Source organism: Bubalus bubalis, chromosome 24 (assembly GCF_019923935.1).
Source record: "Bubalus bubalis isolate 160015118507 breed Murrah chromosome 24, NDDB_SH_1, whole genome shotgun sequence".
In the NCBI taxonomy this organism is placed as follows: domain Eukaryota; kingdom Metazoa; phylum Chordata; class Mammalia; order Artiodactyla; family Bovidae; genus Bubalus; species Bubalus bubalis.
The window spans coordinates 6,870,304-6,893,414 of NC_059180.1; the positions used below are offsets into that span (position 1 = coordinate 6,870,304).

The window sequence follows — 23,111 nt, forward strand, 5'->3', positions numbered from 1 at the left end:
TTGTCTGTCCAATACTTACAGAATCTTTCCCTTTCTCTACGTGCCAACCCTCAGTGCTGTATTTTAGACACACCCTTAAGTCTATTCTCCGCGAGGCCACCAAAGTAATTGTCCCCGCTCTGCTTAGGGCTCTTACACAGCTAATAAAATCAAGTTCCTGTTAACCGGCTGGCATGATATATTTGACCTCTCACCTATTGTTTCCCACAAGTCTCCTCATAGATAAGAATCTTCTTTTTAGATTGTTCATCTCATTTGTGTGGATATCTTAACGCCATTGCTACTTTTTTTTTTTTAATGCAGAGCGCAACTTCTTGCTTTTAACAGTTACCCTCCCAAAGAGGGTGATAAATTCCAAGAGTAGCTGGATTTGCAAAATATTCTTGAAAAAAGTACTTGCGTAGGTTTCTATCAGTAGAAACCAAGTTCCTCATACTTTGATAAAATTAGAATTTTATTTTTCTGAACAAAATATTTTATTACATAATCTGATTAACTCACAGCTAGATATTTTTCCAAGTCTTGTAAAGTCACCCAAAAGATTTATTAAAAAAAAAAAAGGAAAACACGATCGTTCTTACATAAATTACTTATTACAAAGCTCTTGTAAGACTCTAAATATAAAATAGATGAGTTTTTTTTTTTTCCGCACAACACTTTGAAAGTCTTAGGTTCTATATTTACGCTTGATCCAAAGAGCTGTAAGTGTGGAGTAAATCTGCCTGAGGCTTTAGAGAAAGGAGGCATACTTTTAAACGCTATCAGAAAGCCTAGATAGGAATGAACTCTGTGGTGTAAAATGACAGATGAGGTGTTGCTCACATCAAAGCACCAAGAACTTGCCTTTTGAAGTGGGAATACTTGGCAGACACAATATTTCCATTAGCTTTTAACTTTGGTAGGAAGAATGGCTCAGATCATAAATGTAGAGAACTATTTACCTGATAAAGCAATTTAGAAGTCACAGTCAAAAATATGTAATCTTTCCTTAACATTCAAAAGCAGAGAGTTTCCTCCTTCCTCATTTATTTAATTTCTTTGGTTTTGGTTTTTAAAACATAGACACCTTCATTTCTTGCCTGAGGAAAGAGTACATTTGTTGAAAAAGCATCAGCCAAGGCCAGAATGATGCTGGGAAAGATTGAGGGCAGAAGGAGAACGGGGTGACAGAAGATGAGACAGTCGGATGGCATCACTGGCTCAGTGGGCATAAGTCTGAGCAAACTCTGAGACAGAGTGAAGGACAGGGAAGCCTGGCATGCTGCAGATCATCGGGTCACTAAGAGTTGGACATGACTTAGCGACTAAACAGCAACAAGGCCAAGATGTTCATGTACTTCTCAGGAATCAGATGGGGAAGGCTGAAGTCAAGATCTAAAAGAGCCATAATTCAGAATGATTTTGAGTGGTGCAAATGCAGTTAGTTACCTTTTCCATGGATATTGGAGCACTGCTCTCTTATGAACTTTTACATGTTCTCAGTTGCCAGCAAAATTCTACCTGTTGTTATAGCAGTTTAGCCTACACTATGGATATAAGGGTCTTCTGGTGTTCCAGAAAACATATAATGTCCAGGAACATTCCTGAACAATTTCAAGATATAGACATTCAAGTTACAACGTGAGTTGTAGTTTTCTTTACGACTGAGAAAGCTTCAGAATGCGACTCGGTCATTTGATTGGTTTCAAGAAATATGATGCTAGATCTATGGGCCACATACTTGCAAACCATTTTCTGGGTGGTTTAGCTTCAAAAGTGGTTATTTGCCCTGCTGTTGTTGCTGTAGTTATTGCTTTACCAAGTTCAGTCTCAAAGGGTGGCACTCTTGGCCAGGTCCACTTGTGGGACTCATCTGCCCAGTTACACGGGACAGTGGAAAGAGCTGGGGCATGGGGTCCAGTTCTGAGTCACTTGCTGAGTCACCTTGACCTAGTCATTTGTCACTCCCCTCAAACCTACTCCTTTTCTTCCATAATGCGTCCTCTTTAGTCGCTCAGTCAAGTCCAACTCTGTGTGACCCCATGGACTGTAGTCTACCGGGCTCCTCTGTCCATAGGATTTTTCCAGATAAGAATACTGGAGTGGGTTGCCATGCCCTTCTCCAGGGGATCTTCCAGACCTAGGGATCGAACCCGGGTCTCCTGAACTGCAGGCGATTCTTTACCATCTGAGCCACCAGGGACGCTCCCATAATGCCTCAATGAACAGCATATGTGTTAGGCTGAGTAATGGCCCCTGGGAGCCTGATAGACGTGACTCCCTGTAATGCACATATCCTGTAAATGATACTTTACTTAGAAAAAGCATCTTTGTAGATGTGACTAAATTAAGGATGTTTAGGTGGGGAGATTATCCTGGATTTCGTGGGTGGGCCCTAAATGCAATTAGAAGTGTCCTAATAAGAGTGCCGTAGAGGGAGATCTGAGTCAGGTACACAGGGGATTAGGCGATGTGAAGAAGGAGCAGAGAGAGATTTGAAGATGCTGGCCTCAAAGACTGGAGTGACGGCAGCCACCTCTACACTTGTCTGCCTTCTGATCCAGCCCTCATGCTGTTGTCAGGGGGGCTTTTCTACCATGGAGATCCTACATCTATCTGCAGTGATCATCCTTCAGTGGTGCCTCAAAGCCTGACTCCTTGGTCGGGTCTGAGAATCCCTTCACCATCTGACCCCTTGTCTGATCACCCACACAAGCACACCTGGCCATCTCCACACACTCCCTTTTCCACCCATTGAGTGATGCTCCCACACATCTAGGCTCTTTCATGCATCTGTGGCTCCTCACATCTGTGATACAGAGAAAGGGATCTTTCTTTAACAGTATTTGTTTATCTTTGGCCATGTCAGGTCTTAGTTGCAGGATCTTTCATTGCTGCATGTGGGGCTGAGTGGCGGCACCTGGGGCTTAGTTCCCTGACCAGGGATCAATCCCGCATCCCCTGCACTGGGAGGTGGATTCTTAACCACTGGACCTTCTTAACCACTGAAGTTCTGATCAATTAGTATTATTGCAGCTGTTGTGTAAAGAAGATTTACTACAGTTTGAGTTAGTGTAATCTCCTGTTTGTGTTCCTTGCAAAAGTTCCAACTGAGAGCGGGCCAGGAAGAAGAAATTCAAGCTAGGCTTAAAATGTGCTCACGGATGATCCAGGCAGTTTACTAAAAGTTTTGTTGTTGTTTAGTCACTAAGTCGTGTCTGACTCTTTTGTGACCCCATGGACTGTAGCCCGCCAGGCACCTCTGTCCATGGGATTTCCCAGGCAAAAATACTGAAGTGAGTTGCCATTTCCTTCTCCAGGGGATCTTCCCCATCCAGGGATCGAACCCACATCTCCTGCATTGGTAGGCGGAATTTTTTACCACGGAGCCACTAGGGAAGCCCTGATTTGCCGAAACTGTCATTATCTGCCAATACCACTCTCTCAACCAGACTGCCCACATGGCTACATTTTATCCCTCTTCATTGTAAGAGTAAAACGCAGCCAAGCATATTTATTCATCTCTTTTAAGTGTCTCTACTTTTCTTCCACTTTGAGTTGAAACGACATACATTTCACTTTTGATCTACTTATTTTTAGGTTGGCTATATTAAAAAATTCAGGAAGCAAAAATTATGAAAGAACAGTAATTCCCAAGATCACTAAAACACATTCACTGGTACAATAAGCTGTAAACTTGCCATATTTGGTTATTCTGAGCATTAACTCTTTTAACCGTTTTTATAGATTAGGTGTTATGACAGTATAACATAGTTTTCCCCTGTATTACACAAAATAATATTTAAGAAGTAAATTCCCCTAAGAAAATAAAAAACTTTTTAGAGACTGTATACGTATTCTACCATCCAATGAGATATGGTGTCCAGATAGCAAGGACATTGAAGTAAAAATACAATCTTGCAGAGGTTAAATGCTAGTATTTTTCTAAAATGTCCTAGGGAAATTGTGCAGATTAAGGAATGAAAATCATATTTAAACCAATCCACGTGAATTAAACTATGGTCATACCACTGGGCTATGACAGGGACAATTCTGCAACTTTAACGATGTGACATATGGAAGGAAGCAAAAAAAAAAAAAAAACACCCACCTCGGTTTTTCAGCTCTTTGAAGAGATCTGGGGCAAAGGAATCAGAATTCAACAACAGGATTTTCTCAGCTGAACTAAGGATGGAGAACAGATGGTATGGAGTCAACTCCCTGGCTGACTGGTCTTTGGGGCAAACAAGGAAAACGCCTTCTATAGCCAGAGGGCGATGAGAACCTTCTTAGGTGGATGGACTTCAGGCTCTGCACTGACATTAACTTTGGGATGTGGAAGCTTCCAGATGAAAGCCGGTCAGGTAATAATGGACATCTCTTCCCGGTCTCTGTTCTCGGACACTGAGTTGATTATGCTTCTTAAATACTTGATGAATTCCATCCTGATCTCTTCTGGGTCGTCCTCAAGATTCGAGTGCACCAGCTTCAGCTTGTTCAAGGGTGGTGCTTAAAAAGGAAAATAATGTAATTAGGCATGAAGTTTAAAAAAATGAATTAACTTATTTAGCCACACCAGGTCTTAGTTGCAGCATGGAGGATCTTTGATCTTTCTTGCGGCATGTGGGATCTCTACTTCCCTGACTAGGCATTGAACCCCGGCCCTCTGCATTGGGAGCACAAAGTCTTAGCCACTGGACCACCAGGGAAATCCCTAGGCCATGAGCTCTAAATGAGGGGCTATTTCTAGCTCCAAAGGACCTGACTCTTCTTCCAGGAGCCAATTAATTTAACTTTCCCCAGTCCAAAAATAAAGTGGGGCCTCCGTGACACAACTTCACAGAGAAAGGTTTCACTGCCCTCGGCAATAGGCTCACAGCTCTGCAAGCCACTCTCAGGCCTTCTTGGTTCTTACACCAGAGAGGAAGGCATTTCTGAATTTTCTGAGTTGTTTTCCATGATTACTTTGACACCCCTCTAATGGTCTGTCGCATGCAGATTGGAGCTTAAAGGCAGGTCAGGAAAGAGTGTCCCTAATAGTATGGATGAGGGGTTAAAACCAGGGTTTTTTCCCCCCTCTTAGTGCCTGTCTGCTTTTACAGTGTCTGCAGCCTGGCCTGGGTGGTACTAACTAACTTTTACAGTGTCTGCAGCCTGGCCTGGGTGGATCTACTAACCCGGCAGTTCTGATTTACGTGGTGAGGAAAACAAATAGCGAGGACGCAGCAGGTGCTCACAAACTGCACAGAGCTGTTGGCTGCTAAGACACAGAGCAACATACAAATGCCCAGAGCATTCCAGACAGAAGCCAGAACTCCTGGCTCCTTACCCAAAGCTGGGTTTTCTTTGTCACTTCCGGAGCCTGGTTTATGGTGTGCAATTAACAGACACTGAGTATTCTGTAAGAACTGCTGCTGGACGAAGCAGGAATACCACGTCTCAATTTCCTTCAGGTGACTTGGGATGTCAGCATTGAAGACGATCACCACTCCGTGAGAGTCCTTCATCAGGGCTGGCCAGCAAGACTCGAACCTGCATGGCGCAAAGGGTAGGTGGCTCTGGTTTCTGTGTCTTGTTTTAAATTTTTTATTGGAGTCTAGTTAATTTACACTGTTAAGTTTCTGCTGTACAGCGAAGTGAATCAGTAATACATATACATATGCCCACTTTTTTTTTAGATTCTTTTCCCATGGTCATTACAGAATATTGAGTTCCCTGCACTAATACAGTAGGTCCTTATTAGTTGATCTATCTTATATATGCATGTTAAGTCGCTTTAGTCGTGTCCGACTCTTTGCGACCCTATGGACTGTAACCTGCCAGGTTTCTCTATCCATGGGACTCCCCAGGCAAGAGTAGTGGAGTGCATTGCCATGCCCTCCTCCAGGGGATCTTCACGACTCAGGGATGGAACCCAAGTCTCTTATGTCTCCTGCATTGGCAGGAGGGTTCTTTACTACTAGTGCCACCTGAGAAGGCCCACTTTAGTGTGTGTGTCAATCCCCATCTCTCAACTTATCCACCCCTCTTTCCCCACCTGGTGACCATAAGTTTGCTTTTTTACATATGCGATTCTATTTTGTAAATAAGTTCATTTGTACTTTTTTTAAAAATAAGATTCCACATATAAACCACAGTTCGAGTTTCTAATTATCGACTTTGAAAATAATGTCTAAGCACTAATCATGCATAGATGACCTCTCACTGAATCATAACCCAGTCACTGACATTTCAAGAGCAATGTATGTCACCAGTCATTGATCAAACCCCAGACACATGCTAGGAAGGGAGCTAGGCCTGAGTCCAAGGTGCCTGGTGGCCAGCTGATTTTTGAATCATTTGATGGAGCCAGTGCTCCAAAGGAAACGTACTTTGGATCGCCGCCACAATCCCAGAGCTCAAATTCACACCCCGTGCCTTTGTTGTTGCTGGTAACATGTGGGTTCTCGAATTCCAGGATCCTAAAGATAAAATAAGAGCAGCACCTCTCCTTAGAAACACTGTGCTTTGGGGATGCCACTGGCACCAAAGTCAGGAGGCGGGTGAGGAGCAGGGACTCTGTGGGACACGGGTTTATCAGGGCTCACCTCACTCCTTGGGTTGGGTTGTATTCAGTGATGTCAGAAGATTCTGTCAGAAAGTTGGCCAAAACGGTTTTTCCACTCTATGAAAACAAAGACAGTAAAAGACCTCAGACAGTAAAAGAAGAGCAGAAAGTCAACCATAAGCAAGGCCTCCAATAGCCAGCTTGGACCCAGGTGGGATGGAGTAGAGGCCACGGCCACCCTGAGATCACCCAGGCCAAGGGGCTCTCTCTGGTTGGGTGGGCACGGCCCACTCTGGGTCGTGGGGAGCACAGATTTCAGTGCTGGCTCCGCTGCTGGGTGACTTGACTCACTTCCAAGCAGGGGGAACAGCTGGTTTAAAGGCACCAGGGCAGGAATGGGTGTGACACGTTTAAGGAACAGAAAGGCTGGTAAATTTGAAGAGCAGCAAGGGAGAGGGAGATACATAAATGCAGAAATACGTTTTGTTGTTGAAGCGAGATGATGGGTACTAGGACTCGTCATTCTTTTCTCCCCTTGTATATGTTTGGGAATTTCCTTTAAAAAAAGATGTATCTCTGCTTGTTTTGCTTTTCATAATTCTGAGCATATGTTGTGACCTGCCTATTTAATAGTTGACGTCTTGGAGAGTTCCCTGTGTCAGTTTATTTGCCTTATTTTCTTTCACTCTTGCAGTATCTTCCAAAGTAAGAATGTACCTTAGTTTATTTAGACATTCTCTAATGTCTAATTAGAGATTAGACATTAATTCTCTAATTCTCTGATGGGCACCTGGGGTGTTCCCACCTGTTCAATATTGTATAGACTCATGGGGAGTGTGGATGGATCTTTAGCTTCAGAGTTTGAGAAATGTTACTACACTATAAGCTATGCACATTTTAAACCTTAATAATTTGATCTCAGAAAAAAAGGTGTTATCAATTTAGAGTCCCATCTACAGAATCCTAGAATACTCCTTTCCCTCAAAGTGCCCTAAGTCTGCATGTTGCGTGCCTGCGTGCTCGGTCGCTTCAGTTACGTCCGACTCCCTGCGACCCCACGGACTGGAAACCACCAGGCTCCTCTGTCCATGGCGATTCTCCCGGCAGGAATCCTGGAGTGGGCTGTCAAGCCCTCCTCCAGGGGATCTTCCTGACCCAGGGATCGCACCTGCATTAGCAGGCAGGTTCTTTACCACTAGCACCACCTGGGGAGCCTGATGGGCAAACAAGGGGCATCTTTTTGTTTTGTGCTCCTGTGACTCTGAAGTCTTTTCATACTTCTCCGTCAGTTGTATTTCTTATACACAGACTTTGCTAGATTATCTATTGAGTTGCTTCTTACTTTCTTTACTGATTCTTAAACTTTCCTGTATGTTCCGCCTATGAATCCTTTTTTGGTCAAGCGTTTTGCTAATATGTTCCCCTGGCTTTACCTTTGCTGTCATTTCTTCTACAGTTTCTTCATGTTTGTGTTGTGTTTAAGACGACCTTCCCTGACTCCAGGTTAAAAACAGGTCTTTCATATATTCATCTACTACCATGGTTCCCAGCGAGTGGTCCCTTGACAACCAGCATCCACAAAATGCAAATTCTCAGGTCCCTCCCAGACCTACTGAATCAAAACTATGGGACAAGTCCCGCAAGTTGTACTTGTAACAGGCCTACCAGGCAATTCTGATGGGTGCTGGAGAGTTATTTATTTACAACTTCCACAGTTGTTTTACACATTTAGCTTTAGTCCATCTTAATTTAATTGTGTACGATGTGACCTACACAAATAGATTTAATCCCCCGCCATCACCACCCACGTTAAAGGCTAACTGTTCCAAGGCCAGGTAATAGTTTAGTCCTGCCTCCTGGTTTTCCTGCTCTGCTGATGTATTTCATTAGGGAAAGCCACAGGCGCAGAAAAAGTCGTGAGATCTAGGCTCTGATCACAAACGCCACTCACTACCATGGGCCTTTGAGCCTAAGTCCAACAGGGTCAAGGTCTGGGAACGCCGAGTTCCTGGTGACGCCGGCGTCACACAACAAGGTGGGCTAGGAATGGGCTCCTAGCTCCTGGGGGTCTCCGGGTGCCAGGCACAACGCCGGGGGCGATCCTGCGCCCCCCTCCCCCAGGCCCTGCTTGCCGCCCCGCCGGCCCCGGCCTCACCTCGCAGGGCCCCACAAAGAGGATCTTGGCCTTCAGCATCTCTGTCCGGGGCCCACTCAGGCGCAGCTCGAGCCCGCGTCGTAGTCTGGGCGGAGCGGAAGTCACTGTACGGGTTGGCTACCTTCGTTCCCATGGAGACGGGAGCGGCCGCGGGGGCCGACGGGAGTGGGCGGGTTCTTGCCGGGGTCCGGGCTCCCAGAGGGCTCTGGGGTGGTCCCCTGCCAGCCTGATGCGAGGCGTGAGCTTTGAGTTGGAAGTGGGCAGCAAGGCAAGAAGGTAGGAGAGAAGCAGAAAATCCTGATGCAGGTTCGCTTCGGAGTGGGGAAGCCTGTAGAGCTTGCGAGCCTGACCTCTCCTTGTGGGGAGGAGGTCGACTGCACGTCCCGATCTCCTTTATTCCTCCCTGTAACCCCCAGAGCTCAAACGGGTCAAGTAGCTGGTGAGGTGGGATTCGAACCAGGTATCTGACACCTGCATCGCTCTGGCATGATACTGTCCATATTGAGAACGGATTTATCATATCCCTAGCCCAGTCTAGGAAAGGTCAGGGAAAAAAAAACACGAATCTCTAGGGGCCCACCACTCACTGTTATTTCGATGATCTGGAAGAAACCAAAAGGCCCTGGCCTGACTTACTGATAGCGCAGGGGTCTGAAGGCATTGCTGCTACATTCAGTTTATTTTTGGTGAGGTTTATTTAAGGTCAGTGTATTTTTGTCTGTGCTGGGTCTTTGTTTGCGGTCTTTCCTCTCATTGCTGTGAGCAGGGGCTATTTACTCTTTCTTGCAGTGGGATGGCGTCTCATTGGGGCGGCTTCTCATCATGAAACAGGCTCAAGGGTCTCTGCTTCAGTAGTTTCAGCTCCAAGACTCTAGCATAGGCTCAATAGTTGTGGAGCTCAGGGCTTAGTTGCTCGGCTGCATGTGGGATCTTCTCAGTTCAGGGATTGAACCCACATCTCCTGCATTGTCAGGTGAAGTCTTTACCACTTAGCTACTAGGGAAGCCCCTTAGGGCAGTTTTAAATTACAGAGTCCTCCAGAATTTTGAGTGAGGCCATGAGATCTATATGTGTGTCTATATGGGGAGAGCGCCAATACAAAATATGCTAGTCCCCCGAAAGTGCTGTTAATAGTATGGCAACAACAACAATAAAACCAAAATAAGTCCAATACCAAACTGCTTTCTTTTGTAATATAGGGTGAACTGTAAAGAAGAGTCTACCTTAACTTTAAGATGTGGTACAGGTCTTCCGTGGCAGTCCGGTGGCTGAGACTCCGTGCTCTCAAGGCAGGGGCCTGGGTTCTATCCCTGGTCCAACAGTTGGATCCCACATGCTGCAACTAAAGATCAGCTAAAGATTCCACATGCCGCCAGGAAGATCGAAGATCGAAGAAAGAAAAGAAAAAAAAAAAAAACTCAAAAAGGTGTCATTCAATAAATAACCTTTTGAATGCCTGCTGTCTTCTTCTAGATACAGGGGGTGTGCCTGTACCTCTTGAAGGTTTGATTCTAGTGGAGTAGATGGATATTAAGTAAAACAAAACTGTCTACTCTCAGGTAGAGACAATTGTAGATATTGACAAGTGCTATGAATAAAAATAAATCACTAAAGAGTTAAACTTTCCAAGTATGGTTCAGTGATAAAGAATCTGCCTGCCAAGCAGGAGATGCAGGAGACATGGGTTCAATCCCTGGGTCGGGAAGATCCCCTGGAGGAGGAAATGGCAACCCACTCCAGTATTCTTACTTGGGAAATCCCATGGACAGAGAAGCCTGGCAGGCTACAGTCCATGGGATTGCAAACAGTTGGACAAGATGTAGCAACTCAACAGCAACAACAAAAGAGTTAAAGGGTGTGAAGGAGCCAGTTTTGGATGGAATAGTCAAGGCAAGACCTTGGTGCAGAGGCGACATTAGAGCAGAAAACTGGGTGAAGAGATGTCTCAAAGGAAGCATGTGAAAGATCTAGGGTAAGAACACTCCAGCAGAAGAACAAGGGCAAAGCCACCGAGGTGGAAATACACTTGGCATGTTCTAAAAATAGCCGGGAACCTGGCTGGGACCCCGGTGCAGGAAGAAATAAAGGGAGAGTGGTAGGAGATGCTTTTGGAGAGACCGTGTCAGACTTTGGGAGTTCATTCTAAGGGTGATTGGAAGCCTGCGCCAGGGTTGTATTTGGCTCCATGTCATAGAAACTTCACCACAGCGACTTAACGAAATAAGGGATTTATTATTTTCTCACGTAACCAGGAGTCCAAGGAGGGGCATACAGGGGCTGAGGCAGCTGGCTTCTCATTACTTTCCTGACATCTTTGTTGTGGCTGCTCTCCTGTTGTGTATTTGCTTTCTAGGCAGGAACAAAGAAGAGCAAAGGTTGAAAGATACAGAGTGGGACTTCCCTGTGTAGCGCAGTGGATGGGAATCCGCCTGCAGTGCGGAGGACACAGGATCACTCTCTGGTCCAGGAGGATCCCACGTGCCTTGGAGCAGCTAGGCCCTTGAGCCCCAACTACTGAGCCCACTCTCTGGAGCCTGCGAGCCTCAACTACTGAGCCCATGCTCTAGAGCCTGTGTTCTGCACCTACTGAGCCCCTATGCCACAACTACTGAAGCCCATGTGCCCTGGAGTCAGCAAGCTGCAACTCCTGAGCCTGCGTGCTGCAGCTACTGGAACCCATGCACCTAGAGCCTGTGCTCCACAAGAGAAGCCACCACAACGAGAAGCCTGAGCACAGCAACTAAAGAGTAGACCCTGCTCTCTGCAACTAGAGAAAGCCCACGTGCGGCATCGAAGACCCAGTGCAGCTAAAAATAAATAAATAAACAGTAAATAGATACAGCAGTGTGTACGTATCAAATAAAGTTAAAGCCAAATGAACTTAAAAAAAAAAGATACAGAGGACAACAGACTCCACTTTTCTAAGGAAAATAGTGGCTTCTTTAGAAACCCTATCCAGTAATTTCTCATATCTCATTGGTCAGAACTGTGTCACGTGGCCTCCCTCACTGCAAAGGAAACTGGGAAATAGAGGTTGTAGCTTTGCATATTTCTCTTCCCAAGAAGTGGGGCATAGAATGGGAGTGAGGGTGGGCATGGGGATGTGGGGTTGGTATTGGCTAGGAAACAGGCCAGCCAAAAAAGTCATCATGGAGGATTCTGAGCAGTGGATTGACATGATCTGATTTATGTTTTAAAAGTGATCACTGGCTGCTGTGTGGAGCAAAGGGTTCAAGTGTGACGGCACAGATGGCAATTAGAAGGGTATTCAGGTAGCTTAAGGGCGAGATGATGGTGGTTTGGCTAGGGCAGCAGTGGTGGTTGAATCTGCGACATTTTGAAGGTAGAACTAACAGGAGCTGCTGACAGATTAGATGTCAGGGAAAGAGGAGTTCAGAATGAGTCCCAGGACATTGTCTCATGTGGTTACTTGAATAATGTGCCATTTCCAGACTTGGGAAGGCTGGGGGAGGATTTGTGGTGGGAGATTAAAAGTTCTGTTTTGGTTGTGTTAGTTTTGAGATGCCCGTTAGTTGTTGAGGGAAAAATGGGAGATAAGATTCTGTACCTGATGGGTGAGGTGAGGACTGGAGCTTGAATCTGATAAGATATCAGTCAGCATGTGGAATGCCATTGAAGCCATGGGATGGATGAGAACAAGCAGGGGGTAAGTGTCGGCAGAGAAGATAAGTGTAGACGGAGAGTGCCCTGGGACACTCTGCTATTTAGAGGAGAATCTAGCAAAGAAAGCTGAAAAAGAATGTCCAGAGAGACAGGAAGAAAACTAGGAGGGCATGACATCGTGCAAGCCACGTCAGGACCGTGTTGTAAGACAGGGAGTGATCCATTTTGTTAGATGCTGCCGAGAGATCCAGGGAAGTCAAGGAAGGTGAAGAATTGACCGTTAGATGTAGTGACAGTCATGGATCACTTTTTAAAGCTAGTTTTCACTTAATATCTTTGAACATGTGAACACACACACATACTTTTATCAAAATGGCTAAATGTGATCATGTGTTTCCTTTCATTTGGGGTAATTTCTTTTTTTTTTTTTTCTTTGTTTGGCTCCCTTGAGCTTCCCTGGTGGCTCAGATGGTAAAGAATCTGCCTGAAATGCAGGAGACCTGGGTTTGATCCCTGGGTCAGGAAGATCCCCTAGAGAAGGAAATGGCAACCCACTCCAGTATTCTTGCCTGGGAAATCCCATGGACAGGGGAGCCTGGTGGGCTGTAGTCCATGGAGTCAAAAAGAGTTGGACACAACTGAACGACGAATACTTTGGCTCCCTTACCTCACCTTTGACCTCTCCTTTTCCCTCCTTACCTCTTGAAGTTTTCATTCTAGTGAAGAGATAGACAAAGAGTAAACTCCCAATGGAGAGGCTGTGATTGCACCCTGGGATGTATCCTTCACTGTTTTTCTCCCTACATCTCATACATCCCCATTCTATAAGACTCTAAGTACATAGAGATCCATAACAGGTTGCTAAAAGGTGACTCCAATTTTGGCTGAGGCTTTAAAGTCTGACAGCAGGTGTTGAGTGTCTCCCGGAGTCTAGTCCATTCTGTAGAACTTAACATGGCACCTGGAAGTTATCAAAGTGTCATGAGGTTGCAGAGGGAGAGAGGGAGAATTTCTTTGGAGAGCGTGCTGTTTGCTCATCTCGGTCAAGTGAGAAATGGGGCTTCATAGAACTTGTTCTCTGGCATTTGGACAGCCCTTGTTTTCTTTCCTTTTAAGATTTATGTATTTATTTTTGGCAACACTGGGTCTTTGTTGCTGTGTACGGACTTTCTCCAGTTGCGATGAGCAACTCTATTTTCTAGATGCCATGCGAGGGCGTCTCGTTGCTCCAGGCTCTTGGGTGTCAGTAGTTGCGGCACATGGGCTTAGTTGCCCCAAGGCATGTGGAATCTTCCTGGACAAGGGATTGAACCCCTGTTCCCTGCATTGGCAGGCAGACTCTCAACCACTGGACCACCAGACAAGTCCAGCCCTCGTTTTCAAAATGCACCTTTGGAGATGACGTGCTTGAATTCTTAGTTTGGGGTTCTGGAGGAGGAGGAGGGATGTATTCTCAGTTGATGAAAGAATGAAGATGAAGTGGAAATAATCTGGATGGAAGGACTTTGTATTCTGGGTGTGAATTAATTTGACTAAAATAACAAAATGCTATTCTACTGGCAACAAGACAGTATGAAAGTTGACAGTCTAGAGATAGTTTGGTGGCTGGAAAATGGCCTCACGGACCAGGATCTTTACACCTTTATGTCTCTGCTTTCCTAAGGTTTAGTCTTTGTCCTCATAGCATGACTATGACCTCATAGTCACAAGGTGGCTGCTGTGCCTCCAGGCATTATGCTCGCAATTAAAGAAAGAAAAAGAGGATGAACAAATGGCAATTAGGAAGGTATTCAGGTAGCAAGATGATGGTGGTTTTCTAGTTGAGTCTGCACTTTTTAAAAAAGTTAGTATTATTTAATTATAATTTAACTATAATAGATTGTAAGTCTTTGAGTTTTGGGAAATGCATAGACTCATATACATTCGCCATCCTACCACCTTACTCAAGATACTGAGCATTTCCATTACCCCGAAAGTCCCCTCGTGGTTCTCTGAAGTTAACTCTTTCCTACCCCTGGTCCCCGGAAAACTGTTTCCTAGTGCTTATTTTGCTAATACTACTTCATAACCGTCAAATATTACACACATTCTTTTGTGTGTATTAAAAAAAATTAAAAGTCCAGGGAACCTCAAAGAAATTGTTTCTTTTCGCACCTGAAAAATTGAGGGTAATATTGCACTGCCCTCCTGGCTTTTGGGGACATGACTTAGATCTCTGGGTGGGGCTTTGGGAGAACCAATGCCCGGCACTTGGGTAGGTGCTGGGTTTCAGGGACGCATCTGTACCGTACTTCCCCACCCAGGGAGCTGCAGTCTAGGTACAGAGACCATCCTGTCTAGTGCTTTTTATCTTGTTCTTTACCAAATATAATCATCTCATTTTAGTTCACGACTGGAGCCAGTATTAAAAGGCAAGTGGTGAATCCATACCCTAAACTGATGTCAGGGAGGAGGCAGGAACCACGAGGCTTTACAGCAGTTCTCCTTTCTGTGTGAACTCTGTGCCTCCTCTGTGTGCATAAATGGCCTTGCCTCTCAGTCTGCACCAGCTGTGTTGGGTCCTGAGCCAGGGCTTCCTCAGCCTCCGTGTTTCCTGAGCCTCTCTGGGAGGTGCTCCATCCCTTTACAGTCCGTGACTTCTCTGAAGAGTCTTCTTCACATTTGGGTCCTCTGGACTCAGTTCAAAGCCTGGTACCCAGTAGGTACTCAATAAATTTCAGCTCTGTCTCCGTCTCTCCTGGCACATGCATGCAGACACACGTACAAACACACGTTCATTTACTCTATAAATATGTGAGTTAATGAAAGTTCCCTTATACTTGCCTTGGGGGCTTTAGTTTCTGTTTCCAGGTGAGAGAAATAAAAAATGTGAACTGCTTTACATTTCTTGGGTATAAGTACTATATAAATTTGGGATTATTATTATTATGGTAGATTATTGAAATACTTTGCTTTACGACTTTCATTTTAATTAGGGGAGATTGACTTCAGACGGCTTAATATCTGGTCTTTGGTCCTGAAGGGAGCAATATGACATTGGCAGGGGCCAGGCCTGGATGACCTAAGAGTAATTTTTCTCCTGATTCTGTGACTTGATGCAATAAAACCTCTCAGTTGAAAAAACTTAAAGACATACACTTGACATACTTCAAATCCTTTCTATAAATTGTTGAAAAGATTTAATATAACCACCAGTCATAAAATCTTTAATTTGACTTGACCTTCCGTGGTCCCAATTCTTACACATGCAGTTTTTATTACTAAAGAGTAAATGATGGATTTCCTGTTATTCGAGGGAATAAAAATGCCCTTCAATCACCTCCTCCTACAACACAGAGATCTGAACATGTTCGGTTCAACTCTAAAAGATAGGAATGATCACAAAATGGATTGTAATCTGGAAGTATTTTGTCTTCTATGAATGCAGGCATCCCTTATTTTTATTATTGTGTTTTAAAAAGCTCTAGCCAAGGATAAGGTTCAGCAAGTTTGGTTTAGGGCAAGATCAATAAAATAAAATTATTTTTCATCAATCCCCATTAGAAAGCCTGAGCTATGCTTTCAATATAAAAAAGTATTTCCCAGCGGGTTGAAGATAAAACTTTTGGCAAAAACAATGAAACAGGGATGTGGCTTAACTAGGACCTTTTGTCTTCATTTGGCAATGTCCTGCATGCACGCTTTGGGGAGGCAGTTGTGTGGTGGAAAGAGCGCTGATTTTGAAGTAGGGTGGAATTTGAAATTAGCTGACCAATCTTAAGAAGATTACTTATACTCTTGGGCTTAGTGGGAAACATTCAAGATGGCCCCATGACTTTCACTTCTTGGTTTTCATACTCTTGTGTAGTTCTTCTGGCACTGAAGAGGGCTGACCTATGTAACCAACAGGATAGTAAGGGATATGTGACTTTCTGAAACTGGGTCATAAAAAGAGACATCGTAACTTCTGCCCTTCACTCTTGTTGATCAGTCATTCTGGGGCAGGTCAGCTGCCGTGTCTTAAGGACACAAGCCACCCTATGCGGAACCTCATGGGGTAAGAAACTGAAGCCTCCTGTCTACCGACTGGCATCAACCTGCCAGCCACTGTGAGTGGCCCACCATCCTGGGTGGATCCCCCAGCTCCGATCAAGCCTTCAAATGACTTGCAACCTGGCCAACATCTTGCCTACAACCTCCTGAGAGATTCTGAACCAGAACCACCCAGCTAAGCTGCTGTCAAATTCCCAACCTGCAGAAACTGAAATAGCAAGTGTTTATTGTTGTTTTAAGGTGCTAACATTTTCGGGTAATTTGTCATGTAGCAATAGATAACACAGAACCTTAGTGTCTCACCCCGTGAAAGGATTCTAGACCAATCCTCTACGGTTGTTGAAGTGAAAGTCGCTCACTTGTGTCGGACTCTTTGCGACCCCATGGATTATACAGTCCATGGAATTCTCTAGGCCAGAATACTAGAGTGGGTAACCTTTCCCTTTTCCAAGGGAATCTTCCCAACCGAGGGATCGAACCCAGGTCTCCTGCATTGCAGGCAGATTCTTTACCAGCTGAGCCACAAGGGAAGCCCAAGAATACTGGAGTGGGTAGCCTATCCCTTCTCCAGTGGATCTGCCCAACCCAGAAATCGAACCAGGGTCTCCTGTGTTGCAGGTGGATTCTTTACCAACTGAACTATCAGGGAAGCCCTGATAAGGTTGTTAGTATTGAATGAGATGAGACATACAAGCAATCCAGTCCAGTTCCTGGTACGTTAGATGGTTGATGTCAGACAATTACCATCACTTGTAATACTTTCAAATCTTTGTAACACGTGTGATGCTTTTTAAAAAAATATTATTTCTTTGGCTGTGCTGGGTCTTAGTTGGGGCATATGAAATATTTTAGTTTTGGAATGTGGGCTCTAGTTCCCCAACCAGGGAGCAAACCCAGGCCCCCAGCTTTGGGAGCACCAGAGTCGTAGCCCCTGGACCACCGAGAAAGTCACTTGTGATATTTTTGATGCACTCTTTCCATCCCCATTGATCACAAGAGTTTTCCCACTACACTGATTGTACCTTTTGAATATTGATCTTCCTTTGCTGAGCCCCCCTCTGCCCCTGTCTTTTGGAGGAAAGAGCATTCATATGCTTAACCTATTGCAAGTAAGTTAATGCCTTGACTAACACTTCTGATACACTTCAGATATACTTCTATTAAACTTTCTTCTTAGACAGTTACTTCACTCTTGCTGAACTTAGCTAGTTTCCTGCTTTTTTTGTTCCGAATTCTGTATGTTTGCTGAAAATGAAGGCTACTGTTCATTCTAAAAGCTGGCGGGTGGAGGGGGATGGAGAAGAGAAAGTTCAGGAGACCTTGGGTTAAATGGGATACTCTGCTACCTCCTCACCAACTTTCTTCCAAAAAAACTCAAGGCCAGCTTTTGTTTTATTTGTGCTTTATTTGTGTGTTTAAACAGGTAACAAATTCACATGGTTAAAAATAAGAATGTTAGAAAAAGAAAATTCCTGAGGAAGTCTCTCTCCCACCTGTTCTTATCCACCCCACTCCATGCCTCCTCCCCCAGATACAGAACCACCTTTCGTGGTTTTTCATGCATTGTAGAAGCAAATATTATCAATGGCGTGTGGCCTTATTTCTCCCTTTATTGCAAAAAGGCATTAAGCTCTATGTATCCTCCTCTATTCCTTCCTCTTCTTCACTTGGCAGAACAGCCTGGAGAGCTTTCCATATCAGTGTAGTGAGGGCTTCCATCTCCTTTTCACGGCTGCCTAGTATTCTGCCATATGGATGTACCATACTTTGATTAGCCAGATCCATTTTGATGTGTACCTGGGGGTTTCCAGCATGATATTATTGCAAATTGAGCTGCAATGACTAACACTGTGTGCATCCATTTCTGAAGCATGCTCTAGGATAAATTCCCAGAAGTGTGATTACTGCTCAAAGGGTAGGTCCACTTTTGAATTAAATAAATAGAGCTAATCTGACCTTTACCTAGACTGTGCCACTTTGTACTTCCATCAGCAATGTGTAACAGCCTCTGTTTTCCTTCAGTGTCAACCACAGAGTATATTGTAAAGTTAGTTTTCAAAGTTCCCACAGTAATGATGCCTGTGGCTTGGGAATAGGGATATTTATGTTGAAAACTTCAGCTAATTTCTATGATGTGTTTCTTCTCTTACTTATCATCAGGTAGTAATTCATATACCACCTGCTCAGTGGGCAAGGTGTTCAGATACAGGCTGGTGATTACTTGACATGGAAGAGGGGACTAGACCGTGGATGGGGTTGGACTAGGGCTTCACCCATGGCTCAGCGGTAAAGAATTGCCTGCAATGCAGGAGACATAGGAGACGCGGGTTCGATCTCAGGGTCAGGAAGATTCGCTAGAGGAGGGCATGGCAACCCACTCCAGGATTCTTGCCTGGAGAATCCCATGGGCAGAAGAGCCTGGCGGGCTACAGTCCATGGGGTCACAGAAAGTCAACATGACTGAAGCGACTGAGCACAAGCATGGGGTTGGACTAAATGTCCTGAAATGCTCCTTCCATCCTAATTATCTGGTCTGATGCTCTGTCTCATCCATTGATCTCATCTTCTTTCCTCCCAATAAAACTTACATATTGGAGTCATGTTCTAAAAACATTTGGTAATTGTTTTCTCCAAAGGCGTACTTTGATGTCTTAAGTACACGTCAACATTTCACATACAAGCCCATGGTGGACCTGACTGTATGAGTTTCCTTTTCCTCGGGTGACAGCCAGGCTGGAGAAAGACTTGCCTGGGTGTGGAGCTGAGCCGGGTGATTTTGGCAGTCCCTCCAGGAGACGTGTTTGGGGAAACAATTTCTTTCCTACGAGAAATAGCCCAGCCACCAGAGCAGATCCATTCATTGGCCTTAAGCACTGTCTAAAGTCCTTTGAGAATCAACCCAAACACAAATACAGGATGTTTCCTCCTTTGCTTCCCTTCAAAGCTCTTTGCTCCTATTATCTAATCAATCTTCATAGCAGGTTTTGGAAAGGAAGATGGTTTTCCTCCTGTCATGGGGACTGCAAGTCCAGAAGCAGGAGAAGAAGGCGGGTTTCCTGTGACTGTCCTCCCATCGGGGCCTCTGGGAGAGTCCTGCTCTGTGTCGACCTCTACCTTCTCTGTCTCTGGGTGGATGTTTGGGGCTCATAGTCATGTTCTCTAGTCAAGTGGTCCTCAACCTTTTTGGCACCAGGGAGCAGTTTTGTGGAAAACCGTTTTTCCGTGAACCAGGGGGTGGGGGCAGGGAATGGTTCAGGATGATTCTCATAAGGAATAGGCAACTGAGATCCTTGCATGCACAGTTCGCAGTAGGGTTTGTGCTCCTATGAGAATCTAATGCTGCCCCTGATCTGACAGAGGAGAAGCTCAGGTGGTAATTCGAGTGATGGGGAGTGGCTGCAAATACAGATTAAGCTTCTCTCACTGGCCTGCTGCTTATCTGTTATGTGGCCCAGCTCCTAACAGGCCATGGACCGGTACCAGTCTGCGGCCTGGGGGTTGGGAACCCCTGACCTACTCCATGAACTGAAGGCCCTCTCCCACTGCCGTTGGTAACTCAACTTTGTGAATTCTGTCTAAATGCTAGTAAGATGACTTTGGGTAAGCATAAGTCTTTGAGGCTCTGTTAGATAGGAATAGTAATCTGCATGGGATAATTGGGAAGATAAAATGAGATCATGTACATGAAGATGCTTGACATATCATAGCCAGGATTCATTGTCAGGGTAAAGAACCGACCGACGAACCAAATAAAAAAACACCATCATTATCATCATCAACAACAAACTGATTTGATCCAATCAGTTCAGTAGCCCTCAGAAAAACATCCCAGCCAATCAGACAGGACCTTTACAGTCCCTGGCTGTCCCTATTGGGTGAGTCACTGTGCAAAGCAGGGATACAAGGAGTTTGGGCTCTGCAGCTGGCTGGTCTGAGTTCAAAGCTTGGCTCCACCACTTCCTGGGTGGGTGACCTTGGAAAGGTTACTTAACTGCTTTGTGCTCCAGTATCCTTGGCTGTAAAATGGCCATAATAATAGTGACCTGCTTTGTAGGACTCTTGTGAGGATAAATGTGCTAACTCACCCCAGGCACTCAGCTCAGTTCCTGGTACCTGCCCTTGTTGAGCTCCATCACCATCAGATTTTAGAACTGTGCAAAGTTGGCCCAGCTCCAGGGTAATGCTGTTTCATGGACTGGTCTTTAGTCATAGCATGAAAAATTGCTAAGAAAGGCAGTTAAGATTACTACGAATTAGGACCACAAGAGGAGCCAGGAAGAGGCTTGATTGTGCTGTGTAATGCCATCAAATGTAAACTGACTAGTTATGTATCTGTCCTGCAACGAGCTGGTTATACTCAGATGAAGACCAGTGGGTCAGCAGAAGACTCCTTTCAATGTCTTTCATGGGCTTTCAGTTCACAGCACAGCAGTCATGCAAAGGCTGGACAGGAAGCTGGGCTGTAGGATAGCAGAGCAGATCATAAATCAAAGGCATGCTCACTCCTACACAGACGGAGGGAGAGCCTGGTGCCACAGGACGTGAAGTCCCCGCTCCCCCAGGAAAATGAAGTATCAAGGATCAACTATCACATCGCTTCTGTCATCAGCTAGTTATAAGGAAAGGTCAGAGAGTTTGGCAAATTCTTACTTGAAAAGAGATCTCTTTGACCCATCTGAAGACTCTCAAAATGGTGAAGGGGATTAATCAAATTGTTTCTGACAAAGACCATGAAAACAAGAGAATTTAATTTGAAAATTAGGAGCATGTGAAAACTAAAAGGCACATTTCGAGCCAAACAATTTGAGGCGATTCTCAGCATTCATATGGATTACGTTACGAAGTCCAGGAGAGGCTGGGGAGCAGGAGGCAGGAACATGATGGTCACCAAGTTATCATGGCTGGGGAATGCATATTAATGGTAATGAAATCACCTAATGTGTCCTGAGTCCTTACAAGGTGCCACAAGGAAAGCCCAAAAATACTGGAGTGGGTAGCCTATCCCTTCTCCAGCAGATCTTCCTAACCCAGGGATTGAAGCAGGGTCTCCTGCATTGCAGGCAGATTCTTTACCAATTGAGCTATCAGAAGCCCATACTGAGTGTCACATCCAACCTGAAGCACTTTACACATATCAGCTCCTTTAAAATTCTCAAAAACCTCATAGGTACGTGCGTGCTAAGTTGCTTTATTCATGTCTGACTCTTTGTGACTCTATGGACTGTAACCCACCAGACTCCTCTGTCCATGGGATTCTCCAGGCAGGAATATTGGCTTGGGTTGCCATGCCCTCCTTCAGGGGATCTTCTCCACCTAGGGATCAAATCTGGATCTCTTATGACTCTCCTGCACTGGCAGGTGAGTCCTTTACCACTAGCACCATCTGGGGAGCCACGAGCAACAACCTCATAGGTAGGTACTATTTTTACCTTCATTTCTATTTTATAGAAGATAGAACCAAGGCACAGAGACTGACCTGTTAGAAGTCATCCAGGATTTGAATGAAGGTTGTGTGGGACTGGGACCCAACTCCCTGCCCTACCCTGCCCTGCTGCCTTGCTGGTGCCATCATTATGGCGGGATGTGTGTCGCTTGGTGGCTTCGCAATGAGTCTTTTTTGTAATATTTATTTATTTGGACGTGCTGGGTCTTAGTTGCAGCACTCAGGATCTTCGATCTTCATTGCAGCTTTCGGGATCTACATGTTCTTTTAGTCGCTACATGAGAACTCTTAGATGTGGCTTGTGGGATCTAGTTCCCTGACCAGGGATCGAACCTGGGCCCCCTGCATTGGGGGTTCAGAGTCTTAGCCACTGGACCACCAGGGAAGTCCCTTGGCGAGGAATCCTGATCATTGACCATTTCTTGATCATTTCCCTTGATCAGGGAAACAAAGCAAGTTGGTGACCAGACTGTTGCATTTTAGGGGGATGCCTCTAAACCTATTAACAGGGAAGAGAGGGTACAGACATCCTCCCCCCAACCTCATCCCCCAACCCATGTGTCTTCCTTCCCTGCCCCTCCTTCCCCCTTCCTTCCTCTTCTTAACTTGTCAGTATGGACAACTTAAAATGCATACTCGTCATCTGCTTTAACCATTATCAGCCATTTTCGACCTCATTTTATCTACCGTCATCACTTTTTTTTTTCCTGGAGTATTTTACACTAAATCCCAGAAATCATATCATTTCACCAGTACATACATATGTTTAACAGATAGGGGCTTTTTAAAAAGCATAACCACTATGTCATTATCACACCTAATAAAATGAACAATTAATCCTGAAAACATCATCTAATCTCCAGTCCATATTCAATTTTCCTCTATTATCTTAAAGACTTTTTTTTTTAACAATGGATTTGTTCAAACCAGGATCCAAACAAGGGCCATCCATTGTATTTGGCTCTTGAACTTTCAAAGCCTCTCTCTCTCTCTTTTTTAAATTTATTTGTTTATTTGTCTGCCCTGCTCCAGGGATCCTAGTTCCCCGACCAGGGATCGACCCTGAACCCTCTGCCTTGCAAGGTGGATTCTAAACCACTGGACTACCAGGGAAGTCCTAACCTTTTTATTTTGAAATAATTTTAGGTTTATAAAGAAGTTAAAAAGCTTGTATAAGAGTTCCTGTATATTCCTCACATCATTTTGCTTAATGTTAATCTCTTAGGCAACCGTGGTGCATTTGTCGAAAGTAAATTAACGTGAATACGTTGCTATTAACTAAATCTCAGAGTTAATTAAGATTTCATCATTTTCCCCCCCCACTAACATCT

General features: G+C 44.8%; 1 protein-coding gene, 1 long non-coding RNA gene and 1 other non-coding gene across 3 annotated transcripts; 1 reads left to right on the top strand and 2 right to left on the bottom strand.

Annotated features, from left to right (window-relative positions):
- Positions 1–433: 433 nt before the first annotated feature.
- On the bottom strand, positions 434–8,816 carry IFT22 (intraflagellar transport 22). Its single transcript, XM_006045407.4, has 5 exons — positions 8,682–8,816; positions 6,567–6,643; positions 6,351–6,440; positions 5,309–5,511; positions 434–4,488 (listed from the first exon to the last, which is right to left on the bottom strand). Exons 1-5 carry the CDS (start codon positions 8,718–8,720, stop codon positions 4,340–4,342), a joined length of 558 nt encoding a protein of 185 aa, XP_006045469.1. The 5' UTR covers positions 8,721–8,816; the 3' UTR covers positions 434–4,339.
- A 15-nt stretch (positions 8,817–8,831) lies between these two features.
- On the top strand, positions 8,832–10,138 carry LOC112581856. Its single transcript, XR_003106515.3, has 2 exons — positions 8,832–8,957; positions 9,881–10,138. It is a non-coding gene; the product is annotated as an uncharacterized LOC112581856 (long non-coding RNA).
- Positions 10,139–22,092: 11,954 nt separating this feature from the next.
- Positions 22,093–22,165, bottom strand: TRNAG-CCC. The gene has a single exon. It is a non-coding gene; the product is annotated as a tRNA-Gly (tRNA).
- Between the last annotated feature and the right edge of the window lie 946 nt (positions 22,166–23,111).